General features: G+C 43.4%; 1 protein-coding gene across 2 annotated transcripts; it reads right to left on the reverse strand.

Moving 5' to 3' along the window:
- Window positions 1–1,118: 1,118 nt before the first annotated feature.
- LOC129837491 (NADH dehydrogenase [ubiquinone] flavoprotein 1, mitochondrial-like) lies at window positions 1,119–12,421 on the reverse strand. 2 transcript variants are annotated; one of them, XM_055903700.1, is made up of 11 exons: window positions 12,258–12,421; window positions 11,751–11,862; window positions 11,535–11,617; window positions 10,972–11,142; window positions 9,185–9,368; window positions 7,597–7,786; window positions 7,072–7,284; window positions 2,616–2,782; window positions 2,438–2,519; window positions 2,096–2,241; window positions 1,119–1,496 (listed from the first exon to the last, which is right to left on the reverse strand). In XM_055903700.1, exons 2-11 carry the CDS (start codon window positions 11,859–11,861, stop codon window positions 1,401–1,403), a joined length of 1,443 nt encoding a protein of 480 aa, XP_055759675.1. In that variant the 5' UTR covers window position 11,862; window positions 12,258–12,421; the 3' UTR covers window positions 1,119–1,400. The 2 variants fall into 2 exon arrangements, with proteins under 2 accessions (XP_055759675.1, XP_055759673.1); XM_055903698.1 differs by having other exon boundaries at window positions 12,144–12,421.
- Window positions 12,422–14,259: the final 1,838 nt, after the last annotated feature.

The following is a 14,259-nucleotide window of genomic DNA, read 5'->3' on the forward strand; positions in this document are numbered from 1 at the left end:
AAAAATTAAAGGAGGGTGGTTGGTTGGGGTGAATGGGTAGTTGTATAACTCAAACGTCTAACAACCGAAAGGTTTCGGTTTGAATCCCATCACGGACAACTTTAGCATTTTAGCTAATTAGCAACTTTGCAACTACTTACTACTTTGCAACTACTTTGCATGTTAGCCAAACCTTCCCCTAATCCTAACCTTAACCTTTTTAGCTAATCCTTCCCCTAACCTATCTCCTAACCTTAACCATAAACGTAACCCATAAACCTAAAATGCTAATTAATTACTTAAAAATCATACAATGTGATTTTCTGGATTTTTGTTTTAGATTCCGGCTCTCACAGTTGAAGTGTACCTATGATAAAAATTACAGACCTCTACATGCTTTGTAAGTAGGAAAACCTGCAAAATCGGCAGTGTATCAAATACTTGTTCTCCCCACTGTACGTACAGAATAATTCAAAGTGCTCTGAGACCACGTCGGAAAATATCTACAGAATTGTGTTTTCATTATTCTCTATCAGATTGAACACTGTATATATTTCCTGTAATTCTAGTCCAAGCAGAACTGTCAGCCATGGGGGTCAGAGTGACAGCCAGTGAGACAGAGGTGGAGGATCTGAAGACAGATAATGCAGGTAATGGAGGCTGTTCAATTGATCCCACTGATTACAACAATTTGGATCATTTGTTTTTTATTCAGTATGGATCAAAAAGTATTTTCATATGATTTTGTCTTTAGAGGACAGTGACAGCCAGTTGAAGGAGCTGAATATAAGATATATATTATATAGCATATTACATTATTACGGCACTCCTGTGTTCAGACAGACCAAAAGTAGCATTCCATGCTGGTTTAGAAAGAACAATGGGATCTTTTTCTGATAGTGAAATAGCTCTGGACTGCACTAATGTCACCACAAATACAGCCCTGTTACAGGTACTGCTTACACACCTGTACCTGCATTAACTTACATGTCCACATTGGGTGGCTACAGACATCCACCCAGATGTTCCTCTCACAACCTGTCATTAAACATGATGTAAAATGACTCACCTCTTCTCTTCTTTTGATGTTTGTAGATTATAAAAGTATAGAGTAGGCTACAGAAAACAACAAAATCAAGAACAGATTGATTGAACTTTATTAGTGTGTGCACTTTCCTTGTATATTCAGGTCATCTGAAGTACATACATGAAATTAATAAATACATGAACACAATAACAAACATGCATAAAAACAAACAAAGTGAGACTGTATTTAATAGGTGCTAGGTTCATTAACATACAGTAAATATGCAATAAAACAGAAGCAGTCATTGAGCAATGGAAATGATTTGAAGTGAGGAGTGATAAGATCAGCATGTTAGGAGCAGGGAGTTTAGTCTCAGTCTGATATCTGTCTCAGCTCAGATCATCTCAATGTCAGCCTCCCTGGCAGGGTTCTTCTTGTGGTACTCTGAGATGCGGCTCTCCATGACCGGACGGAAGTGGCGAACCAGACCCTAAACAAGGAAGAGAAGGGTGGAGTGACGGAGGAGGAGGAGGTCAGGGTGTTACTTCAACAGTTTCTCCAACTCCAATAGTCTCACCTAGCTATCCTTAGATCCCAGTAGTCTTACCTGTCTAACCTCTGACCCCAGTAGTCTCACCTGTTCCTAACTAACCTGAACCTAGTAGTCTCACTTGTTTCTATCTAACCTCTGACCCAAGTAGTCACAGGCCATGTAGCCCCGTCCCCCAGTAGTCTCACCTGTACAGACCATGCAGCTCCATCCCCCAGTAGTCTCACCTGTACAGGCAATGTGGCTCCATCCCCCAGTAGTCTCACCTGTACAGGCCATGCAGCTCCGTCCCCCAGTAGTCTCACCTGTACAGGCCATGCAGCTCCGTCCCCCAGTAGTCTCACCTGTACAGGCCATGCAGCTCCGTCCCCCAGTAGTCTCACCTGTACAGGCCATGCAGCCCCGTCCCCCAGTAGTCTCACCTGTACAGGCCATGCAGCTCCGTCCCCCAGTAGTCTCACCTGTACAGGCCATGCAGCCCCGTCCCCCAGTAGTCTCACCTGTACAGGCCATGCAGCTCCGTCCCCCAGTAGTCTCACCTGTACAGGCCATGCAGCCCCGTCCCCCAGGGCACAGATGGTATGGCCCTCGATCTGTTTACTCAGCTCCCAGATCATATCAATCTCTGAGTTGGCCGCGTCGCCACGCACAAACCGCCACATCATCTTATCCATCCAGTCCACTCCTGGTGGTGGGCGCGGGGGGGTAGAACGAAATAGGGAGAGAAAGAGATGAGATCAACTTATCCACCCAGTCATTTTTGTGGCACTCAGATATCAGATTATCAGAAGTGGGATGGGGTTTTATGTTGGAGCAATAAGCTATGTCGGAGCAAAACCTGTGGACATTCAATTATCAAGACTGAGTGTATAGTTCCTTACCTTCCCTGCAGGGGGTGCACTGGCCACAGCTCTCATGTTTATAGAACTCAACCAGACGGGCGATGGCTCTGATTACATCAGTCTGGAGGAATAAATGAAACTATTTGTTTAGTTTGATTTGCCTTAAATATCATGTTCATCAATATAAAGTAAATAGAGTGTGTGAGTGCGTTCTTACAGATTTGTCCATGACGATGACGGCGGCGGTGCCCAGAGCGGACTCTGCGCGGACGAGGTCATCAAAATCCATCATGACATCATCACACACAGAGCGAGGGATAATGGGTGTGGAGGAGCCTCCAGGGATCACTCCCAGTAGGTTGTCCCAGCCGCCCCTCACACCTCCTGAACCAATCAGAGACGAGGGGAGGGTCAGGCGCACAAATACCAGCAGCACCAATAATATACACACTCATACACAAACCCACTCTGGGATACACACACACATAGGCGGAAATCCCAGGGGGGACGGGGGGGGACACGACCCCCCCATCCTGGGAGAAATATGATTTGTCCCCCCCAATATATCACTGTAAACATAACTATGTAATTTCAATAATATTAATAATACGCAATGAAAGCACTTGTGCTGATTATAGACACTTAATAGTGCGTTTTTAAGTTTCACAAGATTGCGACCCCCCCGCCCTTTGCCTCACAATGATTTGATCCACTGCCAGTTCTTTAGCTTGCAAGGTAATAGAGGGTTCGTATCTACTGTCCGAAAGGCACTCAATGTACGTAACTGACGTGAGGTAATCCAGTCAATCGCGCCATAGCAATGTATATATTTTTTAAATGTTGCAGGGTTCACACACTAGCTGAATTTGCAGAGCTAGCGCGCAAACTAAAGCAAACATTAACTATCAAGCTAGCTAGTACCTATTCCATTTATGTGGCGTCGTCAAAGATGGAATATTTGCTATCGTCAGTTTATTCCAAGATTAGCATGCAGCTGTAGTGCTTCAAAGTCCCTGTGATAAGGTTAGCGATAAACTGAAATCCAAACTGAACAGAACTACACTCTCTTATACCATTGTCTTAAATATATTTAATGGTCTCGTTGCAAAAGCTAAATTGTCGCTAGTGATTCTTTTTTTTTTTTTCACCTTTATTTAACCAGGTAGCAAAGATTATAGCAAACACCACAGAAACGGAATTGGTGCTCGCTAGCTTTGCAAATTCAGCTATTGTTGGAAGCCTGCCAATATGAAACAAACTATGTTAAAATTTCAAAACGTTGCAGCATGTGTTGTGTAAATGTGTGTGTGTGCAGCTAGACCGGCCAGCCAGGTAGAAACATGTCAGAAAAAAGTAAAAAGACGGACATCAGAGTATTTTTCAGTACACCAAAACGCATAGTAAGAACCCTAGTAGCCTAATATCTCAAAGACGAGTTGATAAAATGTTCATAAGAAAGAAGTTAAATGCTAATGGAAATGTTTCACAATGATGTCATTAGGCAGAGCAGGCAACAGATGGCACACAGACAGCAGAGTTGGGGACAGATATGCAGGGACAGACTGGCAGAGACAGGGAGTCTCAGGTAAGTTTGTTGACTCTTTGTTTGGCAACATTATGAAAGGTTCTCAATTTTTTTTACTTGTAAATAGGGACATAATTGGAAAATGCCATGGATACCCCCACTCAACTCAAACTGGTGACTAAACTAAGATTTGTTTACGGCAATGGTATTGCTGTTGTGATTAATTGTGTAGTTTTGGGTACCGGTAGTTAGGAGTACGGCAAAACCTTATTTATTTTCTAGGAGACAGACTGTGAGTCAGTGAGGGTGGTGAAAGGGAAAGAGCCAGGGGGAGAGACTTCAGAGGACAGTGTCACAGCCACTGCAGGACCAGGTTTCACCCTTGTTGCCAGCAGCACCAGTATAGGGGACAGTGGCACAGCATTGTCCAGTTACCACAGTGATGGCACAAAACCATATCAGCCACACCCACAATTTATAGAACCGCAAACTCTTGCCAACAGAGTGTTGACGTTTCAAGAGAGATGGTTTCGCGATTTCCCCTGGCTACATTATAATCCATCAATAAAAGGAGTGTTGTGTTTTCACTGTAGCCAAGGGTTTTCAAGCCAGCCATCTTTTGGCCGAAGAGCAGATGCTGCCTTCATTAGTGCAGGATTTAGGAACTGGAGAAAAGCCATTGAAAAATTCACAGCACATCAAAACTGCCAAACCCACCGCCACTTTGTAACTGTAACAGCACACCAGCTAAATCCAATCAGTGTCCAGTTATCCAGCGCGTGGGGTAAACAGCAGGATGACGCAAGGCATTGCTTGATGAAAATTGTTAGTTCGGTGCGGCATGTAGTAAGACAGGGACAAGCCTTTAGAGGCCACACGGATGACAGTGGGAATTTATACCAGCTTTTGAAACTTAGGGCAGAAGAGGATTTTACTGAAGTGGTTAACAGAGCGTACCACAATGTACACAGGCCCCAAAGCACAGAATGAAATTCTGAACATCATGGCCAATACAGTCATTCGAGGCATTGCAGCTGAGATTAGGTCTCTTCCGATTGTACAATTTTCATTAATTGTTGATGGTACTCAAGATGTCTCTGGTGCTGAACAGGAGAGTGTCTGTCTGCGTTATGTTGACCATGACCTTGTCCCTCACGAGGAGTTTATTGGGCTATACAGGGTGTTGGAGACAACAGGTGAGGGCATTGCGAAAGTGGCAACTGATGTGTTGTTGAGGCTCAATTTGCCCATGTCTGGCTTACGTGGGCAGAGTTACGATGGTGCCTCAAACATGGCAGGAAAATACACAGGTGCACAGGCAATTGTGAGGAGGCAGCAGCCATTAGCCCTCTATGTCCATTGTGGAGCACACTGTGTAAATCTGATTATACAGGCTGGCTGCTCAGCCCCCCACTGATCCGGGATTCCCTTTCTTGGGTCCATCAGTTAGGTGTCCTCTATGGCCAGTCAGGAAAGTTTAAGAGCATGTTTGAATCGATTGCCACGTCCAAAGATACAAATCTGACCACCCTGGTCAGGGTGGACTGTGTGGAATACTGCTATTAGAGCTGTGCTAGGGCAGTATGAGCGGGTACTCAGCAGCCTAGAGGAGATGGCAAAATCTGCATCCAAGACAGCTTCAACTGCCAGTGGCTTATTCGAGCACTTCAGCAAAGGCAAGACTGTGTTGGGCCTCACACTTGCCTCTGCTGTTCTTGGAGAGCTTGAATGTCTAAACATTTCACTGCAGAAGAAAACTAAGACTGTCTCTGGTATGCAGGCTGCAGTCGAGTGTGTGCGGTCATCTCTTAGGGGCACGAGAAATGATGAAAGCTACCTTTGACTGTATGAGAAAGCAACAACATTGATTGACTCTATTGAAGACCAAGTTGACCAAGTTGAGGTGCTGATCAGAATTTTGTCTGTGGTGCCAGTGTCTTCATGTGAGGCTGAGAGGAGTTTCAGTGCACTCCGCAGGTTAAAGACTTGGCTACGGGCTAGCATTGGCCAAGAGAGACTGAACGGCGTAGTTGTCTATAATGTACATAAAGACAGGCTGGACAGTCTCAAGAGGGAAAATATCTGCTAGTAATTTGTTGGATCCATTGAAACCCGCAAACATATGTTCAGTTCTTTTGTTCAGTAATGTGTATAGCAGTGGTTCTCAACCTTTTTTGGGGTACTGGAACCCCTGTATATTTTGAGGCAAGGCAGGCAAGGTTTTGAGCGGTCCTCAGGGACCTCCACCCCCTCTATATTATATGTAAAGTTACTGGAAACCTTGTGGTACTGAATACGTTCATTACACTTTTTGATTTCACGGACCCCTTTCAATTACACCCCTAGGGGTCCATGGACCCCTGTTTGAGAACCCCTGGTGTATAGTATGATATTTGTTCTTTTGTTTAGTAGTTTTCAGTTTTTAGTACATGACTACACTTACTAATTATTTATTTAGTGCTATTTTATTTAAAATTGCATACTTTGTGTGACCTGCTGTTTGAAAAGTTGAGACACTGACTGAAGGATATTTTGTTTGATTTATTTGGGTTATTCATTGAAGTAGTTATTTTGCTTTTAGAACTGTACTTATTTGTATATTTTTGTTCTTGTAAAACTATTGTAGTAGACTCAGGCCAGTGGAGACCAACTTTGTGATGGTTCTCAATGGAGATTATTTTAGACGAGATCACACCATGTTCATTGTATTTACGAAAACTGCACCCATACAGTGTACAGTACCATTGCCACCTACTGGCCTTTCTTGGTATTGCTGGTTGTAAGTACAAATACCTGCATACATACTGGACTGATAAGGAACACTGCTATAACTATTATTATTATTATTATTATTATAATGATTTAAATATTTGAACAAGTTGGGACAACCCTTCAGTTAACTACTGTACCTATCAATTATCCAGTAGTAGTGATTATGGTTCCTCAATATACATTTAACATATTACAACGTAGGCTATGTGTTACAGCACTACTTTTGGTGTCCCCCTCAGGATTTGCTCTTGAGAAAATGTAATGTAATTGTCCCCTCCAAAGTTGATATCAAATTTTCGCCCCTGCACACACAGTAACACAAATACAGACAGTACTAGAAAACTTGTCACACTAACACTTGCACGAACACACACACCTGCGTGTCTGTCTATGAGTTCTCTGAGAGGAATGGACATCTCTTCCTCTACTGTGCACGGAGTGTTTACGTGACCAGAGATGTTGAACAGCTTTGTCCCAGCATTCCTCTCTCTCCCGAAGCTCGCAAACCACGCTCCACCTCGACGACAGATAGCAGGCGCCACGGCAACCGTCTCCACATTAGCAACTGTTGTTGGGCATCCGAACACCCCTGGAGACCCAAAGACAAGGTGGTACATTGAGAGAAAGTCAATAAGAGCATTTATTTTCACAGTATAATCTACAGAAACTGTCAGAAATGCAATGTACACCTCCCTTACGGAAAAAAACACATGAACCAAGTTAATGTGATAATGTGACAACATGTAAAGCAACATGTGATAACATGAAACTACACATTTTCCACATGTGAAATCATGTGGTTTTTCCGTTAGGGTTTTGGTAGACTATATTATCATTATTTTGGAAGTTTCTTTTTTGTCGAGATTAAGGTCAATCCAAAGGTGGTAGGTAATTTCCTCACCTATGTCAGCGGGGAAGGGTGGTTTGAGTCTGGGTTTCCCCTGCTTGCCCTCCAGGGACTCAATGAGGGCCGTCTCCTCCCCACAGATGTAGGCTCCCGCCCCCCGCATCACAAACACATCAAAGTCGTACCCAGAGCCACACGCGTTCTTGCCTATCAACCCTGCTGCATACGCTTCGTTTATCGCCACCTGGTGGACAGGATAGGACATACTGTAAGTGTGTGTGTGCTCGTTTGTGGAGGAGACAGGAGAGGACAGGACTCCAACCAGTCTAAGCAGGTAGTCTGACCTGTGTATTTGAGGACTCGTTGTAGAACTCTGACCTGTGTATTGGAGGACTCGTTGTAGAACTCTGACCTGTGTATTGGATGACTCGTTGTAGGACTCTGACCTGTGTATTGGAGGACTCGTTGTAGAACTCTGACCTGTGTATTGGAGGACTCGTTGTAGAACTCTGACATGAGTATTGGATGACTCGTTGTAGGACTCTGACCTGTGTATTGTAGGACTCTGACCTGTGTATTGGATGACTCGTTGTAGGACTCTGACCTGTGTATTGGAGGACTCGTTGTAGAACTCTGACATGTGTATTGGATGACTCGTTGTAGGACTCTGACATGTGTATTGGAGGACTCTGACCTGTGTATTGGAGGACTCTGACCTGTGTATTGGAGGACTCGTTGTAGAACTCTGACCTGTGTATTGGAGGACTCGTTGTAGAACTCTGACCTGTGTATTGGAGAACTCGTTGTAGAACTCTGACCTGTGTATTGGAGAACTCGTTGTAGAACTCTGACCTGTGTATTGGAGAACTCGTTGTAGGACTCTGACCTGTGTATTGGAGGACTCTGACCTGTGTATTGGAGGACTCGTTGTAGAACTCTGACCTGTGTATTGGAGAACTCGTTGTAGAACTCTGACCTGTGTATTGGAGAACTCGTTGTAGGACTCTGACCTGTGTATTCGAGGACTCTGACCTGTGTATTGGAGGACTCTGACCTGTGTATTGGAGGACTCGTTGTAGAACTCTGACCTGTGTATTGGAGAACTCGTTGTAGAACTCTGACCTGTGTATTGGAGGACTCTGACCTGTGTATTGGAGGACTCGTTGTAGAACTCTGACCTGTGTATTGGAGGACTCGTTGTAGAACTCTGACCTGTGTATTGGAGGACTCGTTGTAGAACTCTGACCTGTGTATTGGAGGACTCTGACCTATGTATTGGAGGACTCGTTGTAGAACTCTGACATGTGTATTGGAGGACTCGTTGTAGAACTCTGACCTGTGTATTGGAGGAATCGTTGTAGAACTCTGACCTGTGTTTTGGAGGACTCGTTGTAGAACTCTGACCTGTGTATTGGAGAACTCGTTGTAGGACTCTGACCTGTGTATTGGAGGACTCGTTGTAGGACTCTGACCTGTGTATTGGAGGACTCGTTGTAGAACTCTGACCTGTGTATTGGAGGACTCGTTGTAGGACTCTGACCTGTGTATTGGAGGACTCGTTGTAGAACTCTGACCTGTGTATTGGAGGACTCGTTGTAGAACTCTGACCTGTGTATTGGAGAACTCGTTGTAGGACTCTGACCTGTGTATTGGAGGACTCGTTGTAGAACTCTCCTCTGATGTAGATGTAAGCGGCGTGGGCTCCCATGGCCCTCCCAGCCACCAGGCAACCCTCCACCAGCTTGTGAGGGTCGTGACGCATGATCTCTCTGTCCTTACACGTTCCTGGCTCTCCTTCATCTGCATTCACTACCAGGTACTTAGGTCTGAGATACACAGATACTGTATGTTACACACCAGTGGAGGCTCCTCAGGGGAGGAAGGAGAGGACCATCGTCCTCAGTGAACTTCAGAAAACATTTAAAATGTTGTCCTTTTTAGATACAACTACACTAAATATATTCACCTCACCAAAGAATTGATTAAAACACAATGTTTTGCAATTAAGGTCTACTGTAGCCTCAACAGCACTCTGTATAGTAGAACCAAAGGCATATCTGGATGACAGCTAGTTTCTGTCATCCTCTGGGCACATTGACTTCAATACAAAACCTAGGAGGCTCGTGGTTCTCACCCCCTTCCATAGACTTACACAGTAATTATGACAACTTCCGGAGGATGTCCTCCAACCTATAAGAGCTCTTGCAGCATGAACTGACATGTTGTCCACCCAATCAAAGGATCAGAGAATTCATCTAGTACTGAAAGCATAAACTACAGCTAGCTAGCACTGCAGTGCATAATATGTGGTGAGTAGTTGACTCAAAGAGAAAGACAATAGTTGAACAGTTTTGAACAAATTCATTTATTCAAAAGTGAATGAGAAGCAAGAGAGAGATAGCTATATTTTGTTTTTTTCCACTTTTGAGCTAGCCTACTCAAACACCTGGCTCAAACAGAAAGGGATGCTACGTTAGCTAGCTGGCTATGGCTATCCAACACTGGAACTCTTCCAAGTCAAGGTAAGCTTTTGGTTTGATTAATTTACTGCCACTGGGGCCCGCCGGTGTAACTACTAAACTCCTTGCTGACTGTACACTGTATTGCATGACTGTAGCGGGTTTACTAACACATTAGTTCTAGTAGCTATATTGACTATTTTGTTATAATATGGTGCCAAACGATGTAGGTGGTGTGTAGCGGTTAGCGGTTATGATATGAAGGTCTGCAAAGCTGTCATCAAGGCAAAGGGTGGCTACTTTGAAGAATCTCAAATATAAAATATATTTTGATTTGTTGAACACTTTTTTGGTTACTACATGATTCCATATGTGTTATTTCATAGTTTTGATGTCTTCACTATTATTCTACAATGTAGAAAATAGTACAAATAAAGAAAAACCTTTGAATGAGTAGGTGTGTCCAAACTTTTGACTGGTACTGTATGTGGCTGCTATGAAAGTGAACTGTGTTTGTGTGTGAACTGTTGGACTAATGATTACACCCTAGATCAGCTAGATGCAGACAAGAGTGTACAAGGCGGTATTGAATGTATCAATGTCTGTCACCTTGATTACTCAAATTTCTCTCGACCTGTTCACCTAGCGTACGTTGTAAACCTTTTATTCATAAGCTAGGTTGTAGCAATCTCATGATGGGTACAGAGAAAATTTGAGTATCAAGTAGTAGCCTAAACCTATCGATGTTACATTGAGCTGGGTGAATGGAATATCAATGACAGTCATCCAATATGCTGTGATAGAAATAAGGCCATGCTCATAAAAAAATGGTACCAACCGCCACTGTTGCACACACACACACACACACACACACACACACACACACACACACACACACACACACACACACACACACACACACACACACACACACACACACACTCTCTCTCTCTCTCTCTCTCTTTCTTACCTGCCGTCGCTGGGTTTGTTCATGAAGCCCCACTTCATGCCGGTGGGGAAGCCAGCTCCTCCTCTCCCTCTCAGACCAGACACCTTGACCTCATTCAGGATCCAGTCTGTCCCCTTCAGGAGGATCTCTTTAGTCTTATACCAGTCCCCCCGACGCAGAGCACCCTTCAGACTGGGGACACAATGGAATATAGATCCCGTGTTAAATAGACCACTATCACCTAATAATTCCTATGTACCTGATGTATGCATTGTTTTCACATATCATGTATTCTCGGGTATGTTGAGGGAAGGGGACAAGGAGACAAGGACACTTTATGGATGGTGAAGAAGAGGGCAAGAGTACTGTATGTGCATAGATTTGATGGTATCCAGAGTGTGTATGTGCATAGATTTGATGGTATCCAGAGTGTGTATGTGCATAGATTTGATGGTATCCAGAGTGTGTATGTGCATAGATTTGATGGTATCCAGAGTGTGTATGTACACAGTGATATGTGCATAGATTTGATGGCATCCAGAGTGTGTATGTACACAGTGATGTTAAGTTTTGGATGTTACTACCTCCAGTCATGGCGGCCATACAAGTTTGTGAAAATCCGGTCTTGATCACTCAAGGGCCCAAATTTAGTCTTCTTTAGATTCTCCTAGCAACCCAGATAAACACACATACATATAATAATTTATGTTACGATAATAGGCTAGACGGAGGCCTAGGCAGCTGTAGCCTAGTCTCGAAAACAGAAATCGTTTAAACTACACTAGGTGAGAGAAGGCTACCTGTTGCTTTGCTGCGGTGCCGTAGCGCTGGGCCAGATGAGGCGAGACGCGCTGCTGCGCCGCGGCCGAGTGCGCACCTGTGCTCCATAGCATCCGGCGTAGCGTCAGCATCCTGGAACAGAGAACGAAGGGAACTTTGTTTTGGAGCAAACTAGCTAGTCCAGTTAGCCAGCTACAGAGTTATTGCCCTAGTGCTCATTTAACAATCTATACTTGAATAAAGTTGTATGTAAGATATCTTAAGCAGCATATGGCATCTTATTATATGTACAGTTAGCCAAACAAATAAAAAAAGCGCACTTGCTGTTGCTGGTCCAGATAAATTAGCCTAGTTGAGCTAATTTAGCTGCTATGTGCTGCTAAGAATGTTCTAGCTAACTAATCTCCATTCACCTTCCTGCCATTAGATGACCAATGATGTTGATAACCTGAAAGGTTCCCCTCTTTGGGTTGTTGCTTCTCTCCTTGACTTGTTCACTGCTGACTCAAAAATGACAAAACACTCACACGTTCAGTTTAGTTAGCAGTACAGTCGGTTGTTGGCCAGGCTAGCTAGTTGGTTTAGCGAGCTCAACTAGTGCTGCTAATTGGATTATGACGTTCCGTCTGCCTGCGACAACCCAAAGCCACCGGTGTCGAGGCTGGTTGACATTCCTCCCTGCATCATTGGCAGAAGTGAATCTGGGTACAGTGTGTGAAAGCCTGCAGCTGAGAAGTTAGGCCTAGTCAGTGCATGCACTTTTGTTGTGAAAAATAATCTACTATAATTTAATACTTTTTGCTGTGGGAAATCTATTGCATTGGGAATTTGAATTAGGTATTGGATGAATAAATGCACTAAATAAACGTTCAGAGACCAAATGACAGATCAAAGTTACAACTCATTATCTACAATGTAATACAGTAGGAAACAGGCTGTAGACTAATTAGGCCTACCTAATTAGGACTACATTAGGCCTACCTAATTAGGACTACATTAGGCCTACCTAGGCTACCATCTATGGATATGGAACCATGCACTAGTGTCAAACAAATAAATAACACAAACAGACAGGGATAGATATCTTTGTTTATTTATTTGTTTTCTTTACATTATCTGAAACAAATGATGGGAAAATGAATTCATATCTCTGACAGAAGGTCCACTAAAAACGGAAAGACAAAAATGTATCCCTGATAGTGGGGTCTCTATTCAAAACAGACCCCAGATCCCTTCACCAAAGCCAAATAAAACGACATAAAGTTCCATAGAAACACCACGCTTCACAGCTGGCATAATGTTTCCCTCTCATTCACTCACCAAGCTCTCTAAATGCTGGTAGCAACACCCCTCAGCACAAAAAACCTTTCAGCACAATGTGTGTGACTGGCTGGTTTCAATTGATGTACACTACATTGTACATGTTTTACCATACAAATGGATATCTAGTATTTCTCGATTTGCTTTTATCCTATTTCCTCATAGTCATGTGGTACAAGGTGTTATATTGGAACCGTACTTTTGAGTGAAAGGTGTCACTACCTCTTCATACACATGTATGAACATACATAGGCTACATATATACACAGCATATCTCCCCCACAGGTTTGCATAATTACTTAGTGCATTGCTCAAGATTTCCTGAGAATAGTTGCAGCACAAAAACAAAACAAAAGTCCAAGGCAGCTTCACCCCTTTACATAGCAATCTCTTATTATTATTATTATTATTACACTACGCAGTAGAAAGAATATAGACTAATGTTATTATCAAGAATTGAAGGAACAATATATGGATATCTTCTCTTACAATCATAAACGATACTGAGTGACGTCATGGAATGGATAAGGAGGTGAAACAAAAAAACATAAAAGCTCTCAATATTTTAGTGCAAATAAATCAGAAACAAGGAAAGTTCTTCTACATAGCGTGGAATGGATAGCACACACAGGTCCAGTCTGCTAGAGCTACATAAGCTTCAGGCTAGAGTTACAGCCCTCGTAAATAGTTGTAAATAAAGAACATAACTCACTATCACCTAAAGAGTGACAGACTTTGAAGAAATAGTTGATTATCTGTAAGCAAAGTAGCTTTACTCCTGCAATGGGCCACCCAAGATGGCCGCTGGTCTCCTAGAGACAGGCCCCCTAAGGGCCTATCTGTGACTTATACACACAGCTTTGACAGATTACACAATAACATACAGTACATGTTGAATCAACAACACAGTTCTCTCCCTAAGTGCAGTTGATGCTTATCTCTTTAACTGAAAGTGTGAAACGGCTACGGGTGGTGCGACAGTTGTCTTGTGCTCTAAAGAGAGAGAGAAAGGCTCGGTCTGTCTCTTTTCCCTCTCTCTTTTCTGATCCCTTCTTTCTACCCCAGAGGATGGAATGTGCCAGTATTATTGCAGTACCTTTTCAGGGAATGATGTGTTGTGCAAAACAAATGCAAAAGGAGGAAGAATAGCCAACAGAGGACCTATCACCCAACATGGCACTGGGTGTACGGGTCTTTGTTAGCCGTCAC

The sequence above is a fragment of the Salvelinus fontinalis genome, chromosome 38, assembly GCF_029448725.1.
Source record: "Salvelinus fontinalis isolate EN_2023a chromosome 38, ASM2944872v1, whole genome shotgun sequence".
Classification (NCBI taxonomy): Eukaryota; Metazoa; Chordata; class Actinopteri; order Salmoniformes; family Salmonidae; genus Salvelinus; species Salvelinus fontinalis.

Bases quoted from the DNA above. Each gene is read 5' to 3' on its own strand.
- LOC129837491 (XM_055903698.1), bottom strand. The intron at 2,520-2,615 runs GTAAGAACGCAC...TTATTCCTCCAG, and splicing joins TCATCGTCATGGACAAATCT to ACTGATGTAATCAGAGCCAT. The intron at 1,497-2,095 runs GTGAGACTACTG...TTCCTTGTTTAG, and splicing joins GGGCTGCATGGCCTGTACAG to GGTCTGGTTCGCCACTTCCG.